Source organism: Ursus americanus, chromosome 16 (genome assembly GCF_024610735.1).
Source record: "Ursus americanus isolate L20-20 chromosome 16, mUrsAme1.1.p, whole genome shotgun sequence".
Classification (NCBI taxonomy): domain Eukaryota; kingdom Metazoa; phylum Chordata; class Mammalia; order Carnivora; family Ursidae; genus Ursus; species Ursus americanus.
The window spans coordinates 48,423,668-48,438,594 of record NC_142142.1 but is presented as its reverse complement, the minus strand read 5'-3'; the positions used below and the strand labels follow the sequence as shown (position 1 = coordinate 48,438,594).

The 14,927-nt window shown below is 48.5% G+C and overlaps 1 protein-coding gene across 1 annotated transcript in view; it reads left to right on the top strand.

Annotated features, from left to right (window-relative positions):
* Positions 1-14,927, top strand: part of POU2F3 (POU class 2 homeobox 3) — a 68,118-nt gene that overhangs the window by 8,696 nt on the left and 44,495 nt on the right. Inside the window, exon 3 of the mRNA XM_087868026.1 lies at positions 13,997-14,031. Within this exon, the coding sequence (XP_087724152.1) occupies positions 13,997-14,031 (35 nt within the window). The remainder of the gene's footprint in view (positions 1-13,996; positions 14,032-14,927) is intronic.

The following is a 14,927-nucleotide window of genomic DNA, read 5'->3' as shown; positions in this document are numbered from 1 at the left end:
TTCAAATGAGGATGATTAAGGTTTTCTTGAGGAGGGAAGCTCGGACAAAGGGGGTGAAGCCGGCTGGCACATGTCTGCCCCAGGCTCAAAGTTATCAAAGGGAGGCGGCACTTGGCTGACTCCCTCCCACCCCGCCTCCACAGGCCGCAGGAGGGCTGACAGAGGTCAGGCTGGGCTGGATGCTTGTGGCCTTTGCCTCCTGGTAGAACTGGGTAGGTCCCCCTCCCGCCCCTGGACTCAGTTTACCCCTCCACGTCCTGAGGACGCTTGAGCTCAGAGCCAACCACTGAGTGTGTTCTGCTTCTGGACTCGAGCCTCCCTCCCTCTGGTGACCACAGACTGGTCATCTCAGTTTTTCTACCCATGACATTGGAAAAACAATCTGTCATTTCTTGTTTGTCTAAGGAGATGTGAGGACAGACGGATTCTAGCCTCTACCACCTACCTGTGCTCTCAGACAATCACTTGCCATCCTTGGGCCCGAGTGTGTGCATTGGATGACGGGGTGACCTTGAGGGTCTCTAAAATCACTTCTAGCTCTACAATACTGTGGTGTGAGAGCGCTCCGATCCTCTGCACCCTCCGCTTATTATTTGTAAGACGCTTGGAATGATGCGAACTGCTGCACCCCTGCCCCAGCTCCCCAAGGTGCCGCCATGAGGAGTGTAGACTTTGGAGCCAGAGTCTGTAGGAGAATCCCAGCTTCCCTGCTTACTGGTTTTATGACCTTGGGCTAGTTACTTAATGGTTCCTTGCTCAGTTCCCTAGTCTGTAAAATGGGGGTAATGATCGTACCTATCTCACGAGGGTGCTGGAAGGGTTGAACGCGTCAATATTTAACTTAAACACGTTTACCTTGGTGCCTGCCACAGAGTGATGCTGTTTGCTAGTGTTAGTATGAGAAGCAGCAAGTGTCCACGCAGTGGGGCAGGGACTCAACAGCCAATCCAGGGAACCTCTATGAACAATATAGACGGTCTCCCGAGTAGAGCTTCCTATGAATTCATTCCCTTTGGCCAACTCGCTGTTGTAGCCACTTGTATTTGGGAGTGAGAAGCCTGCGTCAGGGAAGGGCCCAGGAGCAGCCCTCGATAAGGGGTCACCCCACGGAGCGCCTCCCTGGCTAGAGGGGCCAGTCACCTCCATCCCTGTGGGCTCCTTGTACAGATCCTGACTCAAGCTTGTCTTTACTTCTTAGAAAATAGAGAAATGACAGGAAGAAGGGGAGGGAGCAGGTAGAGAGACCCCCTCCTCCCAGGACCCAGTGCTAAGGGACAGGCCAGGTTTAATGAGATTAGGTGACACTGCTAGTTCTGGAAAATCTAAAGGTCCTTTACTTCCTTCGAGTTTCTACAGCCTTGCCTGGTGGATGGACGTGGGCTTGAGTTTCTGCTCAGTGATTTGCTAATCAGGAACCTTGGGCAGGTCGATGAAGCCCTCTGAGCCTCCTTTCCTCATCTGTGAAATGGGGATAATAAGAGCACATACTCATAGGCGGTTGTAAGGATTAAATGCTGCATGTGTATAAAATGTTTACTACAGAGCTTGGTGCGTAGTAAATGCTCAATAAATGTCAGCTACTAATTATTCCTTATTATTTGAAAACAGTGTTCTGCTGCCAGAATGTTTGAAAATTCTCTGATCTCGTCCTATTCTCCCGTTTTATGGGGGGAGAGACTGGGGTCAGAGAAGGGGAATGACTTTCCCAAGGTCACGGTGGGGATGTGAGAGGGAGGTTTCTTCAGGAACACCTTCCCCCACCCCAGAGGCAGTATCCTCTGTCCTTTGTTTTTGTTTTGTCCTTTCCTGGGATTAAGCCTCCCCCCCCACCACCCTTCTCTCAGAAGCGGCCCCTCCAGCCCCAGAGGGGAGAAAGACCTTACTCTACAAGGGGGAAAGCAGAGAGCAAGGTGGTGGGGTCTGGGCCCAGCGGTGGGCTGTGTGACCTAGGACAAGCCCCACCGTCTCTGAGCCTCTAGTCACTGGTGAAACAGGAGTCCTGTCGACCTCCCAGGCAGGTGGGGTGGGAATCAAATTCGAACTGGGGATGGCAATGAGCAGCACAGCAGAGGGGCGAAGCCGGTGTGTGTCGCCGTGATCAACGTGTGTTGGCAAGGGTGCTGGCCCTGCAGCCAGAGCTCTGAGGGCCAAGTTCCTTTCCGCTCCCCCCATGCTCCCCGCCCTCAGTGCTGGCACTGGGACCCAGCCTCGGTTTCCTGGTCTGGAGAACAAGGTGTGAGGAAGGAATGAGACGAGAGTCTATCGGTGGCAGCTTTTGGACACATGAGTGGTTGCACAAGTGTGAGATAGGAGCTCCGTCCGAGCTTTCTTCCTACGCACGGGCCCCTCTGAGCCGCACAAGGACACCTGCGTGCCCACAGGAGAGCCGGAGCCCAACCGTGTGGCCCTCTCCGCCGGCTCCAACTGCCCTTCTCACCCCACCTCTCTCTGCTCCGGGAAGAGGGCTAGGAGAGAGCTGCTCAGTCTCCGACTGACCTTACGCCTCTGAACCTCTTCCTTCCCAAGGCTGGGCCAAGGGCAGAACGGTGCTGGGCTGGAGTCAGCCTGTGAAGAACCCCCACGGGTGTCGTGCGGACTCAAGTCTGGGCATTGAGCTGCAGGGAGTAGTTCCTGCTGTGCCGTTTATTACCTCTATGACCTTGGGCTCATCACTTGTCCTCTCTGGGACTCAGTTTCCTTACCTGTAAATGGCGGGGATAGCATTAGGAAGGAGTCTCTAGTCCTCCATGAAATACTCCTGATAGAAAAATCGCAGGCGGGGGGCTCGTTAGTGCAGCCAGGACCCTGGGCTTACGAACAGAGCTCTTCCCTTGGAGTGGGATGTTTCTTGTTTTCCAGGCTCAGGGGACTCTGAGTTGAGACTCTGGCAGGGACCTGGCTCTTCTGGCCACATTCCTTGCCGCAGGGACCTGAGTCCCTGGCCTGTTTTTCTGGAACTTGGCGCATCCGCCCGAATGCTCCTTCAGCATAGCTGCTGATGGCGCTGCCCGCGTTGGGCCAGCAGGAGGTGAGGGGGTACCGTAGGGGAGCCCCGGGGAGTCCCAGCTACAGCTCAGGCTGAGAAGCAATGGGGATTGTAGGGCCTAAAAAATGAGAAGACCATGTGAGGACCCTTTCGTTTGTCAAAGAACATCATGACAGTTGGCAGAGGGAGCTGGGGACGGTGGGCTTCCCGTCCAGCCAAGGGGGGCCACGGAGCCTCTTGTGTCCACTGCGGCTCGGCCCCAGGCTCCCGATCCGTGGAAAGGGACCGGAGAGCAAGACTTCAGGGGTCAATGTCACCAGCATGTGTGTGTGGAGGAAAGACGTCGCTCACATGGGCCATGTCACGAGGAATCCCTGGTGAGGTTTGCTCTGCTGCTCTCTCTTGGGGTAGAGAGCAAGAAGCTTTAAATCATGAACATTCCCAACTCCACAGGTGGTTGGAGGTCAAGGAACCTGAGAGGTCATCCTGTCCTGGGGTAGCAAATGGGTCTCTTCAGGACAGCTCATTCTGACCGTCGGTGGTAGTCGCTGAGCAGGGATGTTAGGACAAGGAAGAGGGTGCAGTGACGTATTTGTGGTACGTCCCTGGGCATGGCCTGCACCCACATGCATGTCTGCATTTGCCGTGTACACCCCCAGAGGTCAGGTGACTTGACTGAGGTCACTGAGCTAGTGGAGACCTGGGGGCCAGATAGCCCCTGACCCCTAAGCTAGGACGTGTCCTCCTCTCCATCCCAGGTCCTGCGTCCCGTTCTTCAGGGGGTCCTCCTCGGCATTTCCTTGCCCCTATGAAGGAGGTGGCAGGAATGCAGACAGAAACTTTTTTGTTTTAATATTTAAGGGAAATTGAAGGCTACGGAGATTAAGCCACTTGCCCCAAGTCCAGCGTAAAACAGCCTTTGAAGTAACCCTCGAGCTCAGTTTCCCGTGTGTTCTCTGTACAGAACTCTGACCATTAGGCAACACTGCCAGTTCCTTGGAGGAATCTTAAGTATCAGAAAAGGTAGGCATGGTGTCTGTGGGGTCCTGGAAAAACACTGCGTTGACTGGTTTAAATGACTGTGCCGGGAAGTGTCTCCTGCTCTGCTCTGGTAGCCGGCCGCGCGGCAGCATTTCCCAGGTCCTGGGAGCTTTCATCACGGCTCTCCTGGGAAGAGCCCGCCAGCTGCCAAGTGGTTCTAAAGTGGCCCTGGAAGTCTTACTGGGTTATACTGGGTGCGGAGAAGCAGCCCAGAATTGGGAGAGGTTCAGCCCCACTGCTGAGCACTCTGCACTGTTTACCAGGCAGAAGTGAAAAATCCTGCTTGGACAGTTCTCCATTCTTGTGCTTCCACCTCCCTCCCCAGAGAATTGCTCCCCAGGCAAACTCACATCCCGGTGCTGCCAAAGCTATGTAAATCAGCAGCTCTGCCACTCCACAGAGGGCCCGTCCTACCATCTACTGTCCTACCCTCTTGCCTCTTGTCGGCCCCGGGGTCCTGATAGGTTGTACGCATGACTTGACCTGCCTGAGACTCGGTCTCCTCATCTGTGAAATGGGGTGAATAATAATGCTTCATCTTCCCGAAGGCAGGGAACTTGCCCCGATGATCTCCTGAGGTCTCCCCCAGGCGCACGAGCCAGGGTTTCCAGGTGTTGGCTCTCTCCCTGCTTTCTTGCTGGAAGCCTCATGGCCCAGAGATTGCCAGGGGGCCATGAGACCCCAAAGAAGCTGGGAGAGACCCCAGTGGGTGGCCCTTCCAGCATAGATCTTACTCATTTACCCCCAAGACCTCCAAATGGGGGATTCTAAAGCTTCCTCCTCGAGCACTGTCTTCCCTCCCTCTTCCCTTCTGTGTGCTTACCTTTTGTCTGTGTGCAGAGCAAACAGGACAGAGGGAAATGATAAGAAGAGCTCTTTGGTCCTTCCCATGCCTCCTTCTGCCTATGCTGCAGACAGGGACCAGTTTCTGGGAGGAGAGAAAAAAGCCCTGGGGCATTTCAATCAGCTGCATTGAGTAGAAAGACTTCAGACTTGGTAGGAATTTTAGAGGTTCCCTGAAATCCCCCTCTCGATGCCATCAAATTGTCCCTTGATTCAAGAACCACTTCTGTAGCACCCCTGGTTGAGTGTCCCTAGCAATGGGGAGCCTGTCGATGTGTCACTGCTGAACCGATCCACTTTTCACAAAATTCTTCCTCCTGCTGCGATGAAGCCTGTTTTCCAGCAGCCTCGCCAGTGGCCCTGCTCTGCTCTTTGCTGCTGCGGGCTAAGCCAGGTTCACTTCCATGCCAATATTTGGAGAGGAAGGAAAAGTCCTCTGATATTTATTTAAGCACTTACTATGCACCAGGCACCGTGCCAAGTGCTTTCCAATGTTCCCTCATTGAATTGTTTTTAATTTTTTTTTTTTATTTTGCGAAACCTCAGATGTAGGGAAAAGATAGAACACAGCTAATGAACAGCCATACACCCATCACCTGGATTTAATAACTGTCAACATCTCACCATATTCCCTTTATCCATTTGTTTCTGAAGTCCTCTTTTTTTTTCCCCCCTTTTCAACTTTTCCTTGTGGACATTTTCAAACACACATGACAAGAGAGACGAATACAATGAGCCCCCCCCCCATCCTCATTGCCTACCCTCAACACACATCATGTTTCTGCCCTTCCTGCTGCTGGAATATTTTCTTATAAATTCTTGACATTGCAACATTTCCATCCTAAATACGGCAAGGATGCGTCTGCAAGACCGAAAGACCTATTCCTTCTTAACTACCATACCGTTATTACGCTGAAAATGAATTTCTCATTTAATTCTCATGGCAACGTCACAAAGAAGGTTTTATGTAAAAGCAAGTGTTCTCTAGGTTAAATCTCCTGTCCTCATCTGGCGCAACATCTGGGCCCCTGACCATCTCGGTCCTTGTGCTCCGCAGCCCAGTTCATCCAGCCGATGCCCTGCACTGGGCACGATGCTCTGGGTCGGGCAGCTGCCTTGGTCTGCACGTCCACGAACGCACGGGGCCGCCTTAGCTTTTTAAGCAGCTACACCACACACACACACAACACACTTTGGGCTCATCCTGAGCTTCGGTCGATTCAAAAATCTCCTTTTCTGTGGTTTCTTTTCCACGTGGGATACTCTAACGTCAGCCTCCCCTCGCGTCCCCGCCTCGCGAGGAGCCGCGATTGGTTTATTTCCAAATAATGTCTGCCAACAAACAGACATGAGAATTCTTTCTTCATTTTTGGTTTTCTTTTTCGGCAGGGGAGGCATATCGGATTTCTTTAGGACAGTCAGCCTCTCTCAAAATGTAACATGCAGAGGACAGACATTTCGGTGGCCGAATGGCTTACACTCTGCACGCTTGAATGTCTAGTCACCATGCGTATCAGCTATGATTATTGTTATTGTAGTTTGAAGTTGGTTATTGGTATTGTTGAAAAAGTTTTTTATGAGGCTTCCCATCGTAGCATGGAGTGTTGTATTTTTTCAGCTTTATTGACGTGCAAGTGATAAAATTGTAAGATATTCACATCGTATGTCATGGTGATTTGGGAATGTGTATCCACTGGGAAATGATCCCCTCATTCTGGTTAATTATCACACCCATCACCTCACCTATTTACCTTTTTTTGTACGTGAGAGAACCTTTCAGTTCTACTCTTAGCAAATTCCATGATACAGTAGCATGCTATCAACTATAGTCACCGTGCTTTCTATGATATCCTCAGACTTTATTCATCTTACAGCTGAAAGTTTGTACCATTTTACCAACTTCTCCCTATGCCCCCACCCCCTCAGCCTCAGGCAACCACTTTTCTACTCTCTCCTGCTCTGTTCCTATGAGTGTGACTTTTTTTTTTTTTAAGATTTTATTTATTTATTTGACAGAGATAGAGACAGCCAGCGAGAGAGGGAACACAGGCAGGGGGAGTGGGAGAGGAAGAAGCAGGCTCCCAGCGGAGGAGCCTGATGTGGGACTCGATCCCAGAATGCTAGGATCACACCCTGAGCCGAAGGCAGACGCTTAACGACTGCACCACCCAGGCGCCTCTATGAGTGTCGGGCAGTTCTGTTACATTTTACCTTGTTGGTTTTGGCTTCCTGTTAGAACATAACAAAATATTTTCTAATCCTGATTCTATCATCCAGTTTTCTGCATTAATCTCCCTTTCTGCTTTCTGCCTTTTTTTTTTTTTGAGATTCCACATGTAAGTGATACCATGCAGTATTTGTGTTTTTCTGTCTTATTTCACTTAGCATAATGCCCACAAGTTCCATCCATGTTGTCACGAATGGCAGGATTTCCTTTTTTCTCGTGGCTGAATAATATTCCTCTGTGTGTGTGTGTGTTTATTTTTTCTAAAGATTTTATTTATTTATTTATTTGTTTGTTTATTTGAGGGAGAGGGAGAGAGAGAGAGCATGAGTGTTGGGGGGGGGAGGGACAGAGGGAGAAGAGAAGCAGACTTCCCACTGAACAGAGAGTCTGACATGGGGCTGGATCCCAGGACCCTGGGATCATGACCTGAGCTGAAGGCAGGTGCTTAACCTACTGAGACACGCAGGCGCCCCTGTGTGTGTGTTTAAATAAACAACATCTTCCTTATTTGTCCATTGACAGACACTTAGGTTGTGTCCATATCTTGGCTATTGTGAATATTGCCACAGTGAACGTGGGGGTGCAGATATCTCCTTAATAGCATTGTTTTCATTTCCTTTGGAGATATGCCCAGGAGTGGGATTGCTGGGTCATACGTAGCCGACCGTCTTCCAGCTGGGTAGCACTTTGTGCAACTTGACTACTTTAGTGGACTACCCAACATAAAGCAGGAGAGCAGATTTCTGGGCTAGCGTATTCGTTAAAACAGAATTCCCTAATTGAAAAAAGAATCTCTAGTTTACTTTTTTCGCTTTCATTTTTGTTGAGGTTAAAAAAAAAATAACATAAAAATTAAACAAAAAACATAACATTTAAACATGAAATGTACCATCTTAACCATTTCTAAGTGTACAGCTCAGCCTCCCTGTCTTTCGCATATACCGTTGGTTTTGTTTAACCTAAGTGCAGGGCTTTACATTTAGTCCTGTTACATTTTACCTTGTTGGTTTTGGCTCCCTGTTAGAACATAACAAAATATTTTCTAATCCTGATTCTATCATCCAGTTTTCTGCATTAATCTCCCTTTCTGCTTTGAATCACTTCCAAGTTCGATCAGCATTTATTTACCTAAGCTGTTGATCAAAGTCAAACCCTTGGTTTCTCTGTATCAGCCACCGGATGCAGTGCCTTTTTTTTTTTTTTTTTTTAATGTAAGCTCTAGGCCCAACGTGGGGCTGGACCTCAAAACCCCAAGATCAAGAGTCACATGCTCTGCTGACTGAGCCAGCCAGGCGTCCCATGCAGTGCCTTTATTGGGAAAACTGTATGAGTGTAGGAGTTGAGAAATCAAGCTTTGGTCTTGATTCAAGTTCTCTGAGGCTGTATGTCCTCTGCAAGGTGCTTCCCCTCTGAGTTTGGACTTCAGTGTCCTTCCAACTCTTCCTTCTGTGTGTCTTCCTGCTTTGTTTTTCCTGCAAGCAGCTGCCACCTTCCAAAGAGGGAGCCAGGGCTTGGAAATGCGATGTGTTCGACGTTTCTGCACATGGTCGCACCTGGTACTTTCTCAGGTCAGAACCAAAGATCTGTTTTTGGAGCAGTTCCTTAGTAATTTGGATCAAACACATGGTCATTCAGCACCTGCTGAGTATTGGACACCTTTAGACACTTGAGGTACAAAGATGAATAAGATATAATAATGCTGGCCTTTAGGAGCTCATGATTTCATGAGAGAAACAAACACATGAACCACTGGGTCTTAAAAAAATGGGATATGTGCAATAAGAGGTAAAAATAAGAGGTGTGGAAACACAGAGAAAATCCCTTATTTTGCTTTGGGTAAGTTCATGGAGGCTGTGACATTTGAGTTTCGTATTAGAGGACGAGTGTGTATTTTCTAGGGAGAGAAGGGCACAGGAGATGCAAAGTCCCTAACATAAGACCAGGCTTGGCCTGGATAGAGGAGTGGCCCAGGATGTCTGGAGCCTGGCTCTGTGACTGGGTAGCGCCTCCCAGCTCACAAACATGCTCACCAGCTTTCTTTCATCTGAGCTTTACTATATTCCTGGAAAGGAGGTGGGGGGGAATTATGACCTTATTTTGCCGCTGAGAAGCCTGAAGCTCTGGAGCTGCCTGCCTTGACCCAACTCACACCGCCTGGGAGTGATGCAGTCAAGGCTTGAACCTCCGTTCTCTGACTTCAAGTCCAAGACTGTTTCCAAGTACGCCCTGCTGCTCCTCCACAGAGCATTGCAAAGGGGTAGAAAATACGTTTCTGATGATCATGGACGACTAGTTCACCTAATATGATCACTGCATGCTCTCCTTTCTCTGAGAAAGAGGAACACCTTCCTCGCTGTGTCAAAGACGAATACATTGAGTCCCGGGAACGGCTCGCCAGTCGTCTCTCAATCTAGAGTGTTAGCAGTGGAATCAGAACCAGAACAGGAATTGCTCTGGGGAGCTGAGCCCTCCCTACGTGCCCAGCCCTGAGCTAGAGAGCACTCTCAGCTCTGTTGGAGCATCAGGGGCCGGTCTCCTTGCGAGGTCCTGGCCAACCCCGGTACCTCATTCACTTAGCCTGGGATTCAAGGAGGATTAGGTGCAGATACCATGCGGGTAAGAGTAAATGTGATGAGAAGGAGAAATGTCCTCACTAGGCTCCAAGGGCGGCAGGTGCATCCTCATGAAAAGGGGCCTCTTGAGAAGGGCCATGGGAAAACTTCTAGGCAAGAGAGATGGTTCATTTTGTTGGCTGGCGAGTTTTAAAATTAAACTCCGAATTCTGCTTGCTCATCTTTTCCTATTTTGTGGATCTCATAAATAACGTGATAATTCCATTCATAGAAATCAAAAGCAAAGATCTTCTTTAATTGTCCACAAAGCTGATGAGCTCCTCAAAGTCAAACTTGGCCCTCCACCGTTTCTCTCACTGTAGTATCACCTCCTTCTGGAAACATCTTCTCCTCTTACCTCCCAGTCACCATACTCCTTGCCTGGTCTTCCTCTTACTCAAGGGTGCACTCTTTCTCAGTCTCCTTTGCTGGCTCTTTATCATCATCCCAGCCATGATCCTTCTTTCTTCTTCATCTGGACTCAGTTCCTTTGTAACCTCACTGAGCCCTGTGGCTTTAAATGCCACCTCTAAGCAGGTAATGAGGTTATACTTCTGACCTCACAGCTCTCCTGAGTCCAAACTCACTTTCCCGCCTCTCCTGGGATATCTCATTGGCATCTCAAACTTAACACACTCACAAACATAGCTCTCGATGTTCTACCACCAGCCTGCCCTTCCCAGAGTCAGCCCCATCTCCAGGAATGGCAACACCAATTATTCCATCGAGAAAGCCCAAATCCTAGAAATCATCCATGATTCCGCTTCTTCCTTGCACCGCACCTCCCATCCATCAGCCAGTCCCGTCAGCTATCGATTCAAAATTCATTCTAAATCCAGGCTTTTCTCACCACCTCCATGGTTACTGTCCCTCCCGCTCCACTGCCCTTTCTCATCTGGGCCACAGCAATACCTCTCAACTGGTCTACCTTCCTGCTCTCTAACCCCCTACCAACTCATCACCGCAGGTTTAAACACTGAAGGCAGATCGCGTGACTCCTCTGCTTGAACCCTCTATCACTTCCTGTCGTCCTTCAGCTTTCACCACAACCCGTCTGCCAGACCCACGTCATCTTGCCCCCGATGACCCCATTCTTCTGCCATACTAGCCTCATTACTATGCCTCAGTACACAAGCCTGCTCTTGCCTTAGGTCCTCTACTTCTGTTTGGAATGATCTTCCTCAGACCTTCGAAAGGTTGCATCCTCACTTCACGGGGTGAAAACGTCATCTCCCCTGAGTGGCCTTCCCAGACCACCTGCTTATGAACAGCCTCTGACACGCTCTTCCCCTGACAAAGCATTACTGCTCTTCACAGTAATTATCACTAAATGAAATTCTATATTTATTTTCTTACTCATTTTATGTCTCCTCAGCTCAAAAAAGAAGTCAGGGACTTCTGCCGTCTTCTCCAGGATTGTATTCCCAGTGTCTAGTACCTAGAGTAGGCTGTGGAAATGCGTGTTGAATGAATGAATTTGCTCTTTTGTCAGGTTTTAAAATTACTCCTGTCTGGCCAACTTTACAATGTCATGGAAGGATTTTTTTTAAAGATTAAAGCTCCTCAAAAATTAAACTCTAGAACTACCAAATTATCTAGCAATTCCCCTTCTGGGTATTTATCCAAAGAAAACAAAGACGCTAACTCAAAAAGATATCTCCCCCCTCCAAGTTCAATGCAGTATTATTTAATCATATCCAAGACATAGAAACAATCAAAGTGTCCACTGGTGGAGGTATAAGTAAAGAAAATATGCCATGTGTGGGTATATATGCACACATAACATGGGCTATGGAACATTATTCAGCCATGAAAAAGAATGGAATCTTGCCATTTGTAACAACATGGACAGAACTTGAGGGCATTATGTTATGTGAAATAAATCAGACAGAGAAAGACAAATACCATATGATCTCACTTATATGTGAAATCTAAAAAGCAAGCAAACAAACAAAAAACAAACAAACAAAGACCAAGCTCGTAGATATAGAGAACAGATTGGTGGTCGCCAGAGGTGGGGGATGGGGATAGATGAAATGGGTAAAGGGCGTCAAAACTTCCAATTATAAAATACAATAAGTCTTGGGGATGTAATGAACAGCATGGTGACTATAGTTAATAAAGCTGGATTGCATATTTGAAAGTTGCTAAGTAAAAATTTTCATCAGAAGAAAAAAATGGGTAACTATGTATGGTGATGAGTGTTCGCTAGACTTACGGCAGTGATCAGTTAGTTCACAATGTATGAAGAGGTTGAATCATGTTGTACACCTGAAACTAATATAATGTTATATGTCAGTTACACCTCAATTAAAAGAAAAGATAAAAAGCAATTTTACCTATGAGTCTATCTCTCTGTGCAACTGCTTTCAGTGTGTGGGCCCTTCCTACCTTTAGCTCCCCTTGCGGATTTTATATATTATCTTAATTGACCTCAAAATCAGGCTGCTATCCAGAGGTCACTCCGTATATGCCTGCCTCAGGACTCCATCCCTCTTCATCCTCTGCTCTCGTCTTGCTGGCCGGTTGCTGGAGCAGATGTCCTCACAACCATACAGGAAAGGGCACACTTCCCCATCCTCAGTTAGAACAGAGCAGGGCAAGGGGGCTTAAGTTAAAACTCCAGAGGATTCTCTTAGATCCCATTCATTCTTCTACCATGCATTTCTTGAGACCCTGGGCGGGGTTAGGAACGGTGGTAGCCATTGAGAATGGATGTCATGTCCCCATTTTCACGGAACTCGTAGACTCCTGGGAGAGAGAAGCCCACAGAAAAGGAATGGCGTGATGTGCCATGCGGTGGTAGTGAGGGCTCCTGGGGCCCAGAGCAGAGCAGGACTAACGCACTCTGTGACAGGGCGTGGTGCGTGAAAGTACGGAAATGGGAGAGGCTTGGTGTGTTTGCACATGAGCTCAGGATACCTGGGACGGAGCAAGCTGGGATCCTGAGGGACAGTCATAGGGGGAATTGTGGGTTGTGCTAAGAAACAGAGACTTTATCCCAAAGTTATTGACGAGCCAATGAAAAGCAGAAGAATTTCCTGATTGAAAGTTCTGAATTCATTCACTTGTCCATTTATTCTTTCACTCAACCAGTGTATTTTGAACCCCTGTTATGTACGAAGCCCAGAGCTAGGCTCGGAGCGTACGGTATTTAGTGAGTAGTCATTGTCCTCGCTCTTACAGAGCCAGCCAGCCGTGGTGCACAAAGGCAGCTCGTTTGGTGGCTCTCGCCAAAGAGAGTTGTTGTGGTTTTTTTTTAAAGGTTTTATTTATTTATTTGACAGAGTGGGGGGGGAGAGCACAGGCAGAGGGAGCAGCAGACAGAGGGAGAGGGAGAAGCAGACTCCCTACTGAGCAGGGAGCCCGATGCAGGGCTCGATCCCAGGACCCTGGAATCATGACCTGAGCTGAAGGCAGATGCTTAATGGACTGAGTCACCCAGGCTCCCCCACTGCCATAGAGAGTTATAGGAAAAGGAAACTTTATTGCAGCTAACAATGGAAGCAAATCCCCTAACAATAGGTGTATATTTAAGCAAATTATGGTCCCCAGAATAGAATATTAAGGAACCATTAAAAACGGTGTTTGCAAGCATAGGAGAAAAAAAAGACGGATGGTGCCCCTTAACAGTATAGGGGAAATATTAATGATGTTCACTGGAAAAAGCAGGGTAAAATTTATACAGAGCGGTGAATATCAATGAGGAAAAACAAGCATAAAAAAAGACCATAACATATACAAAAATATGAATTACAGTTTCCCCTCAGCAGAGTGATTTTTCTGCTAGGTTATACTTTTTCTGTACCAAATATTTTTTCTCTATTAAGCGCACATTTACTTGTCCCACCATAACTTGTTCTGTTATAAAAGGAAAGAGATGAAGAGACAAGAAATGAGAGCCAGAGGGGAGAAAGCAAGGACAGACACCTGTCTACCTGACATGACTTAAGGGTCATCTCTCCAGGAGGGCTGGGATGGGGCAACTGCGTTAGGACCCGCGGCTGGTCATTCCTTGCTTAGCCACGACAGCCTGCGCTCTGCGATGTCAAGTTCCATCCCTGGTGACTCCGTGTGACCTCGGACAAGCCAGTCTTCCTGGTTCGAGGAGGTATTCCAAAGACCTCTCCAGGAAACAGGATAAGTAGGAGGATCTTTGGCCGCAGGGGGAGCGGGTGTTCCTTTTCGAAATCTAGACAAGCTCCTCCCCGCATCTCCATTTCCCTCTAACCTTCAGTCTGTTTGAATCCTGCTAGCAACTCATATTTTCATTTTTATCTCTTACAGGAAATGATCGAAATGGCCTAGATTTCAACAGGCAGGTAAGGTCTTTCAGAAAGAAAACCTTTATTCTATTGATGTTGGGGTGGGAGGGGCGGCCACTTAGACCACGTCAGGTGCGGGAGATATAAAGAAGATCATGTCAAGTTTGAGGGTGTTTATTCATAGGCTCGGTAGCTTTCAGGCTTGGGGGTCCCCCCCGCCCCAGTCCACAATCCAGTGTTGGGTCTCCACTATCCCCTCAAAAGAGTGCTGACCAATGGAGCACTTATGTAGGATTACGTCCTTGGCTGATATGGTGCAGAATTTAAGACCACAGCTCTCTTCCCATCACGGCGTTTAGTCTGAGTTGCCTCTTGGGTGAGTCGGTCTGTGTGGACCGACTATATGGAGAGGAATGTATGAAGGTACCAAGGAAGGAGGGCCTGGGACCCTCAGGGAACTCCTGATGGAAAGGGGAAGATAGGGGACAAAAGAGGAGGAACAGAACACGAGAGCCCAGGACAAAGTATATAGCCTGGCTCGGTGGGACAGTGTAGACACAAGCTTGGCGCCTTTGGAGAAGGCCGAGTCATGTGAGGTTCAAATTAGTCTGGGAGGGCTTCGGGTGGAGGCAGGTGGTATTGGACAGAGTGCGGGTTGGCCGGATGTGAAGGGAAGGTTGGAGCAGAAGGAGAGGAATTTTCCCCTTGATATCGGGCTGGCGGGAAGCCTGGGGGAGAGGGTTTGGACAGAGCATGATGCCAGAGCCGATGTGGAAGGGTAACTTGCAGGGAGGAAAGCTAAGGGGGTCTGAGTTTTCTCAGCTGAAAGATTAATGGATTCCTAAATTTGGCCGGAGGCGTGGGGCATGTATACAATGCCGGGTGTCGGAATGCAAAGAATTTTAAGACATGATCTCTGCCCTGGAGGAGCTTATAGTCTAGCATGGGGAGAG